Source organism: Syngnathus floridae, chromosome 15 (genome assembly GCF_059516105.1).
Source record: "Syngnathus floridae isolate MCC-2025c chromosome 15, RoL_Sflo_1.0, whole genome shotgun sequence".
NCBI classification, from domain to species: Eukaryota; Metazoa; Chordata; class Actinopteri; order Syngnathiformes; family Syngnathidae; genus Syngnathus; species Syngnathus floridae.
In genome coordinates, this window is record NC_142427.1 from 11,994,181 (window position 1) to 12,004,542 (window position 10,362).

General features: G+C 32.3%; 1 protein-coding gene across 1 annotated transcript; it reads left to right on the forward strand.

The window, feature by feature from the left end:
- The first annotated feature begins 587 nt into the window (after positions 1–587).
- Positions 588–8,392, forward strand: LOC148386749 (uncharacterized). The gene is made up of 5 exons (XM_088399034.1): positions 588–879; positions 955–1,009; positions 1,077–1,131; positions 1,199–1,253; positions 7,778–8,392. Exons 1-5 carry the CDS (start codon positions 810–812, stop codon positions 7,846–7,848), a joined length of 306 nt encoding a protein of 101 aa, XP_088255160.1. The 5' UTR covers positions 588–809; the 3' UTR covers positions 7,849–8,392.
- The last annotated feature ends 1,970 nt before the right edge of the window (positions 8,393–10,362 follow it).

Consider the following 10,362-nt stretch of genomic DNA (forward strand, 5'->3'; position numbering starts at 1 on the left):
TGGGTGCACGACGGAAAGGTTGCAGGTGTGGACAGTGTTTAGGGCTCTGATGGTTGGTCTTGCTTTCGAGGTGCGCTGTGGTTGTGGCTGGTCTGGATCCAGCGTTGTCTTGTGCTTGGTTGCCATTGACGGCCCACTTGGGGGAGGACTTTTCAAACTGAACTTTGACGTGGAGCTGAATGTCCAATTTTGCCATACGACTTGTACCATTGTGTATCTTTTTCAAATTCCACTGCAGACCTCAATCGGAAATCAAATTAAGGGGGTTTTTATTTCAAAGTTTGTGCCCCTAGTTGTCTCTCTATGTACAATAAAAGAGTCGAGCAAGAACTTATCGATGCTGCACTTGCAGCTTTTTTTAAAGAGTAATTAAAAGGTCGAATTTCCTCCAATATATAGTTTTAAAAAATGTTACTGAATGGGTGAAACGTATGAGAGTTTAAAAAATAAATAAAATTAAAAAAAGGCTTGTGGAACTTTTGTTAGCACTGTAGTGCCAGCAAGGGGGGGCTGGGCAGGGTGGTGGGCGACTGTTCCATAAAAAAGAAATGATCAGACATGTATACATTATGGCACAAGTTGGCGTGGTCAAGCCAATTTCAGTTGCGCTGTGATTGGTCAGACTGAATTTGGGCAGAGGTAGGAGGCGGGCAAAGTGGCACTTAGGTTTTTGAAGGCAGTTTTCAGTCTTGAGGTGAGCGACAGGTGCAACCGCCCGCGTGTGAAGTGGCCTGTCACGTGGTACGCTAGTGTGCAAAGCACCATTGGACGAGCAGGCGAGGAAGATTTGAATTGACGGATGTGACGTCATGTCTTCGGGTGAATTGGGGAAGTTGTCAAATACCGGTGCAATCACCCGCGCAGCGGGCGGTTTCTCAGGTAAGCTAACATGCTAGGAAATGTTTGTCGTTCATTGGCGTTTCTCACGACGGACGCCTTGTTTGTTTGTTGCAGGATTCAAGGCGAGTTATCAAATGCAGGCGCCACCGACCGTGTGGCGGTTTCTCGGGTAAGCTATCAAATGTTTGTCGTTCATTGCCGTTTCTCACGACGGACGCCTTGTTTGTTTGTTGCAGGATTCAAGGCGAGTTATCAAATGCAGGCGCCACCGACCGTGTGGCGGTTTCTCGGGTAAGCTATCAAATGTTTGTCGTTCATTGCCGTTTCTCACGACGGACGCCTTGTTTGTTTGTTGCAGGATTCAAGGCGAGTTATCAAATGCAGGCGCCACCGACCGTGTGGCGGTTTCTCGGGTAAGCTATCAAATGTTTGTCGTTCATTGCCGTTTCTCACGACGGACGCCTTGTTTGTTTTATGCGAACAAATATCTTGAAAATCTTTTCACACTCGTCCCGGCCACCGCGACTGTCGTTTTGCCGCTACAGTATTTCAAATCTCTTTGGCGTTGTGTTTCGTCAAATTAACAATGTTGCATTACATATAGTGTGCTATTTCCGTGTTATGCAAACTGATGAATGTGACGAATTTGTTACGTCATGTTCAAATCTATTCCAAGATGGCGCCCGCCCGCCTTCCGTTATGCAACAAACATTTGCGAGCGTGATTTTCTCCCGTTTAGTCGACTGCTCGATTCATGCCGACATTTTTGAGTGAGTTGATGGGTGATAAAATTAAATTATTATAATTCGGATACTTTTGTAATTATTATAACTCATTACAATATACTGATAATTGTATACATATTTTAAATATAAAACTGGAGTTGGTATGTGTAATTGTTGCAAAAATATCATGCCATTGCCACTCTACTCAATGTCTATAATTGTAACTCCCAGATGCAGAGCATATAGTATGGTATGATATTGTATTGTATTGTATGTATTGTATTGTATGCATTGTGTGTATGGTAGCGTATGGCAGGGTATTGTATGTGTTCTATGTCAATCCATCCATCCACCCATCCATCCATCCGTCCGTCCGCCTGTCCATCCGTCCATCCACCCACCCGTCCATCCAACCCATCCACCCACCCACCCGTCCATCCAACCCATCCACCCACCCACCCGTCCATCCAACCCATACACCCACCCACCCATCCATCCACCCACCCATCCATCCACCCACCCATCCATCCAACCCATCCAACCCATCCATCCACCCACCCACCCAGCCACCCAACCCATCCACCCAACTCATCCAGCCACCCACCCAACCCATCCACCCAGCCACCCATCCATCCATCCAGCCACCCACCCAACCCATCCACCCATCCATCATTCCACCCAGCCACCCATCCATCCAGCCACCCAGCCATCCACCGCTTATCCGGACGTCAGATTGCGGCGGCAGCAGCTTTAGGAGGGACTCCCAGACTTTCCTCTCTCCAGCCACTTCATCCAGCTCAACCCAGGAAATCCCAAGATTTGTATGTATTGTTTGTTTTGTTGTTTTGTTTTTTGTTTTGTTTTTTGTTTTTCTTGTTTTGTTTTTTGTTTTGTATCTATTGTATTGTATGTATTGTATTGTATGCATTGTATTATATGTATTGTATGTATTGTATTGTATGTATTGTATTGTATGTATTGTTTTTTTTTTTGTTTTTTTGGGTTTTTTTTTTTTGTTTTTTGTTTTTTTGTATGTATTGTATTGTTTTGTTTTTTGTTTTTTTGTATTGTATGTATGTATTGTTTTGTATTGTTTGTTTTGGTTTGTTTTTTGTTTTGTATGTATTGTATGTATTGTATTGTATGTATTGTATTGTATGTATTGTATGTATCGTATTGTATGTATTGTATTATGTATTGTATTGTATGTATTGTATTGTATTGTATGTATTTTATTTTATTTTTATTTTTTTGTTTTTTGTTTTGTTTTGTTTTTTGTTTTGTATGTACTGTATGTATTGTATTGTGTGTATTGTATGTATTGTTTTTTTTTTGTTTGTTTTTTTTTTTTGTATTGTATGTATTGTATGTATTGTATTGTATTGTATGTATTGTATGTATTGTATTATATGTATTGTTTGTATTGTATGTATTGTTTTTTTGTTGTTTTTTTTGGTTGTGATTTTGGTTTTTTTGTTTTGTATGTATTGTATTGTATGTATTGTATTGTATGTATTGTATGTATTTTTTTTGTTTTTTTTGTTTTTTTTTGTATTGTATGTATTGTATGTATTGTTTTTTAGTTTTTTTTTTGTTTTTTGTTTTGTATGTATTGTATTGTGTGTATTGTATTGTATGTATTGTTTTGTGTTGGGTTTTTTGTTTTGTTTTTTTTGTTTTTTTTTTGCATTGTATGTATTGTATTGTGTGTATTGTATTGTATTGTATGTATTGTTTTTTGTTGTTTTTTTTTGTTTTGTTTTTTTTGTTTTTTTTGTATTGTATGTATCGTATTGTATGTATTGTATTGTATGTATTGTATTATGTATTGTATTGTATGTATTGTATTGTATTGTATGTATTATTTTATTTTATTTTTATTTTTTTGTTTTTGTTTTGTTTTGTTTTTTGTTTTGTATGTACTGTATGTATTGTATTGTGTGTATTGTATGTATTGTTTTTTTTTTTTTTTTTTTTTTTTGTATTGTATGTATTGTATGTATGTATTGTATTGTATGTATTGTATGTATTGTATTATATGTATTGTTTGTATTGTATGTATTGTTTTTTTGTTGTTTTTTTTGGTTGTGGTTTTGGTTTTTTTGTTTTGTATGTATTGTATTGTATGTATTGTATTGTATGTATTGTATGTATTTTTTTTTGTTTTTTTTGTTTTTTTTTGTATTGTATGTATTGTATGTATTGTTTTTTAGTTTTTTTTTGTTTTTGTTTTGTATGTATTGTATTGTGTGTATTGTATTGTATGTATTGTTTTGTGTTGGGTTTTTTTGTTTTGTTTTTGTTTGTTTTTTTTGCATTGTATGTATTGTATTGTGTGTATTGTATTGTATTGTATGTATTGTTTTTTGTTGGGTTTTTTTTTGTTTTTGTTTTTGTTTTTTTTGCATTGTATGTATTGTATGGATGTATGTATTGTATTGTATGTATGTATTGTATGTATTGTATGTGTTTGTATTGTATGTATTGTATTGTATGTATTGTATGTATTGTATTGTATGTATGTATTGTATGTATGTATTGTATGTGTTTGTATTGTATTGTATTGTATGTATTGTATTGTATGTATTGTATGTATTGTATTGTATGTATTGTATGTATTGTATGTATTGTTTTTTTTGCATTGTATGTATTGTATGTATTGTATGTATGTATTGTATGTATTGTATTGTATGTATTGTATTGTATGTATTGTATTGTATGTATTGTATTGTATTGTATGTATTGTATGTATTGTATGTATGTATTGTTTGTATTGTATGTATTGTTTGTATTGTATGTATTGTATGTATTGTATGTATTGTATGTATTGTTTTTTGTTTTTTTTTGTTTTGTTTTTTGTTTTGTATGTATTGTGTGTATTGTATTGTATGTTTTGTTTTGTTTTTTGTTTTGTTTTTTGTTTTGTTTTTTGTTTTGTATGTATTGTATGTATTGTGTGTATTGTATTGTATTGTATTGTTTTGTTTTTTGTTTTGTTTTTTTGTTTTGTTTTCTTTTTTGTTTTGTTTTTTGTTTTTTTGTATTGTATGTATTGTATGTATTGTATGTATGTATTGTATGTATTGTATTGTATTGTTTGTATTGTATTGTTTGTATTGTATTGTTTGTATTGTATTGTATGTATTGTTTGTATGTATTGTATGTATTGTATTGTTTGTTTTGTTTTTTGTGTTTTGTTTTTTGTTCACCCATCCAATCCATCCACCCACCTATCCATCCACCCATCCATCCAGCCACCCATCCAGCCAGCCACCCAGCCATCCACCGCTTATCCGGACGTCAGATTTTTTTGTATTGTATGTATTGTATGTATGTATTGTTTTGTTTTGTTTTTGGTTTGTTGTTTTTTGTTTTGTTTTGTTTTTTGTTTTTTGTATGTATTGTATGTATTGTATGTATTGTATTGTATGCATTGTATTGTATGTATTTTTTATTTTTTGTTTTTTTTTTGTTTTGTTTTTTGTTTTGTATGTACTGTATGTATTGTATTGTGTGTATTGTATTGTATGTATTGTTTTGTTTTTTGTTTTGTTTTTTTTTGTTTTGTTTTCTTCTTTTTTTTTGTTTTTTTGTATTGTATGTATTGTATGTATTGTATTGTATTGTATGTATTGTATTGTATGTATTGTATTGTATGTATTGTATTGTATGTATTGTATTGTATTGTATTGTTTGTATTGTATTGTATGTATTGTTTGTATTGTATGTATTGTTTGTATTGTATGTATTGTATGTATTGTATGTATTGTATGTATTGTTTGTATTGTATGTATTGTATTGTTTGTTTTTGTTTTTTTTGTTTTTTGTTTTGTATGTATTATATGTATTGTGTGTATTGTATTGTATGTATTGTTTTGTTTTGTTTTTTGTTTTGTTTTTTTTGTTTTGTTTTCTTTTTTGTTTTGTTTTTTTGTATTGTATGTATTGTATGTATTGTATTGTTTGTATTGTTTGTATTGTATTGTTTGTATGTATTGTTTGTATGTATTGTATGTATGTATTGTATTGTTTGTATGTATTGTATTGTATGTATTGTTTGTATGTATTGTTTGTATTGTATGTATTGTATTGTATGTATTGTATTGTATTGTATGTATTGTATTGTATTGTATTGTATGGTATTGTATTGTATGGTATTGTTTGTATTGTATTGTTTGTATTGTATTTGTATTGTATTGTTTGTATGTATTGTTTGTATGTATTGTTTGTATGTATTGTATTGTATGTATTGTATTGTTTGTCTTGTATTGTATGTATTGTATTGATTGTATTGTATTGTATTGTATTGTATTGTATGTATTGTATTGTATGTATTGTATTGTATGTATTGTATTGTATGTATTGTATTGTATGTATTGTTTGTATTGTATGTATTGTTTGTATTGTATGTATTGTATTGTTTGTTTTTGTTTTTTTTGTTTTTTGTTTTGTATGTATTGTATGTATTGTGTGTATTGTATTGTATGTATTGTTTTGTTTTTTGTTTTGTTTTTTTTGTTTTGTTTTCTTTTTTGTTTTGTTTTTTTGTATTGTATGTATTGTATGTATTGTATTGTATGTATGTATTGTATTGTTTGTATTGTTTGTATTGTTTGTATGTATTGTATTGTATGTATTGTTTGTATGTATTGTTTGTATGTATTGTTTGTATTGTATTGTTTGTATTGTATTGTATGTATTGTATGTATTGTATTGTATTGTAGGTATTGTATTGTAGGTATTGTATTGTAGGTATTGTATTGTATGGTATTGTATTGTATGGTATTGTATTGTATGGTATTGTATTGTATGTATTGTATTGTATTGTTTGTATTGTATTTGTATTGTGTTGTTTGTATGTATTGTTTATGTATTGTATGTATTGTATTGTATGTATTGTATTGTTTGTCTTGTATTGTATGTATTGTATTGATTGTATTGATTGTATTGTATTGTATTGTATTGTATTGTATGTATTGTATGTATTGTATTGTTTGTTTTGTTTTTGGTTTTTTGTTTTGTATGTATTGTATTGTATGTATTGTATTGTATGTATTTTTTGTTTTTGTTTTGTATGTATTGTATGTATTGTTTTTTTTTTTTTGTTTATTTCATTTGTTTTTTCTTTTTTGTTTTGTATGTATTGTATGTATTGTATTGTATGTATTGTTTGTTCTGTATTGTTTGGTTTTCTTTTTTTTTTATGTTTTGTTTTGTTTTTTGTTTTTTTGTTTTGTATGTATTGTATTGTATGTATTGTATGTATTGTATCGTATGTATTGTATGTATTGTATTGTTTGTTTTGTTTTTTGTTTTGTATGTATTGTATGTATTGTTTGTATTGTTTGTTTTTTCTTTTGTTTTTTTGTTTTTTGTTTTGTTTTTCTTTTGTTTTTTTCTTTTTTTTGTTTTGTATGTATTGTATGTATTGTATTGTATGTATTGTATTGTATGTGTTGTATGTATTGTATGTATTGTATTGTATTGTTTGTTTTGTATTGTTTGTTTTTCTTTTTTTTTTATGTTTTGTTTTGCGCCGCGTCATTTTGCAATATTGTTGTTTTACTGTTGTTTTTTTAATCATGAAATGAACTGTTTGTACTGTAATGTGTGTGTACCACTGAACTGCAATTAAACTGTGAACTGAATTCAAGTGGTCCATTTTAAACATTGGCATTGGCAGTCTATCTTGCATACAAACTGGAATCATTTGAGATATTCTCAATGACAAGACAATTGTAAAGTTAGACTGAAACAAAATTGACTTGTTAAATATGCAGTGTCAGGCTTTTTATTTATTTTTTTTAACTACACAAAGAAAAGCTGGATGCATTCCAAATTGTTGACAAAAGCCAAGTAGCCAGACACCCATAGATGCAAACGACAAGTGTACAAACGGTCTCTGTTGCGATCAGTAAGTCATCTTTGGCAACCCTGCTTAAAAATGGCCACCGAACTCAGAATCTTGCAGAATGTTGGTACATTTTTCTGTACGAGTAAAAGCTGTTTTAATGTGGTCAGAGCCATTTTTTGGTTTTTGAATCGCCATGCATCATGTGGGCATACTTGTGAATAAAATCAACAGTGGTGTGTTTGCTTCCTGTTGGTGGTCTTGTAAATAAAGTCAACTTTGGTGTCAGTCATCATTCGGGATGTGCCTCAATCGATGGTGCATCTCTTGAATGTGAAACTTCTTGCATGTTTTGCTGCAGGGCTTGGCGTCCCCATTGGCTGTCTGACTACAAAGAAGGCTGCTGCTGTCCAGTCCAGGTTGCTGCTATAGTCAATTGAATGTATAAACATAGCGTGTAACTTCCAGGACCTTAGCTTTCAATTCAAAGCACAGTTGCGTAACTACACGGCCAGCCTCGGTACATGTACTGGGTGGTACCACCCAGTTCAGAGTGAAGTAAAGGCCAGAGTGGTCGTCTTAATACTAGCATCCTCATGAAATTGACCATATCAGACAGGCTAGATGAATTCCAAGTGCTACCACCGGGTGGCAGCGTATTTGCCTCAAGCTGTTTGGTGCTGGGTCAATGCGACGCGTCTTTCGTTGTTTTGCCCAAAGCAACCTAATACACAATATTTGCCTCAACCTGTCTGACGCTCCATTGAACTGTATGCAATAATTTTTAACTTGAAACAATTACATTACAAATGATAGGCGCCCTAATTAGACAGCTGGGTCAACGTGACCCGTCTTTTGCGGTTTGTTTTGCCCAAAGCAACCTAACGCATCGGTACTGCCGCTATCTCGTCGATGTGCATGTCTCTAAAATGTACAAAGCAAATTCATTTGCATAATAAACTTCCAAACCAAGCAATGCTTCTTTCTAGGTCTCCTCATGTCCTCAGCACTGCAAACCTTTGTGCCGGTACACCATATGAAGTAAATGATGGAATGTTTTTTTTTTTTTACATCTCTAATGTGTATCAAGCATACCAGATGGTGTTTTAGAACAGCCTAGAATATTAAGTTACAAAAAGTTTAAAAAAACTTACTAAAGTGTAGAAAAAGTTATTGATTATATATTTGCTCCACGGAGGGGGTATTGACAAGCGTTACCTCCTTCATAGTCTGCGCATTGTGTGCTTCGCAGCGCGGTGTGGATAGCAGGGGGCGCAGGCGGCACCGGGAGCAGCGGCGCAGGCGGCGCAGGCGGCGCAGGCAGCAGGGGTGGGGAATCGAACCCTGGATCTCAGGTGTTCGAGCGCAGCGACGGAGCCACTCGCCAAGCGTGGCGAGCTCGGCAGTGACCCCGCTTTCACTTCGAGTCATTCGTAGACGTTCAGTATTGCGGTCCGCGCGCGCTGGGTAAGTACAAAAGAGAACTGGCGGCCGCCAGCTGTCACGTCACACTGGCCGACCGGTTCGTGACACGGCCTCATGCACCGTACGTCCCTGGTTCGATCCCAGTGGTGGGAACTTTCTCCGGCCCACTTTTGTGTCTGAATACATGCATATAGGTTGCATGTCGACGCATTTATTTATGTGTAAACGCCCAGTGTGGCCCCGCCCGCAAGTGGGCGGGGCTATGCAGCTGGCCCCGCCCCCATCGAAATGGCGCCACCCCGGGCCCCGCCCGCAAGTGGGCGGGGCTATGCAGCTGGCCCCGCCCCCATCGAAATGGCCCCGCCCCCTGCCCTACAAAAAGACGGTAGGGTAGTGTAGGGGCGAAGCCCCGCCCCCTGCCCTACAAAAAGACAGTAGGGTAGGGTAGGGGCGAAGCCCCGCCCCCTGCCCTACAAAAAGACATAGCCCTACTTTATATACAGTATATATATACAGTATATATACTGTATATATACAGTATATATATACAGTATATATATAGTATATATATAGTATATATACAGTATATATACTGTATATATACAGTATATATATACTGTATATATATATATACTGTATATATACAGTATATATATATATATACAGTATATATATATACAGTATATATATATACTGTATATATATATACAGTATATATATATATACTGTATATATACAGTATATATATACTGTATATATATACTGTATATATATATATACTGTATATATACAGTATATATATATATACAGTATATATATATACAGTATATATATATATACTGTATATATATATACAGTATATATATATATACAGTATATATATATATACTGTATATATACAGTATATATACAGTATATATACAGTATATATATACTGTATATATATACTGTATATATACAGTATATATATATACAATATATATATATACTGTAAATATATATATATACAGTATATATATATATATACTGTATATATATATACTGTATATATACAGTATATATATACTGTATATATACAGTATATATATATACTGTATATATATACTGTGTATATATATATACTGTGTATATATATACTGTATATATATACACAGTATATATATATACATACAGTATATATAGTATATATAGTATATATATACTGTATATATATACAGTACATATATATATACTGTATATATATACTGTATATATATACAGTATATATATACTGTATATATATACAGTACATATATATATACTGTATATATATACTGTATATATATACAGTATATATATACTGTATATATATATGTACAGTATATATATATATACTGTATATATATATACTGTATATATATATACTGTATATATATATATATACTGTATATATACAGTATATATATATATATACTGTATATATATATACTGTATATATACAGTATATATATATATATATACTGTATATATATAGATATATAT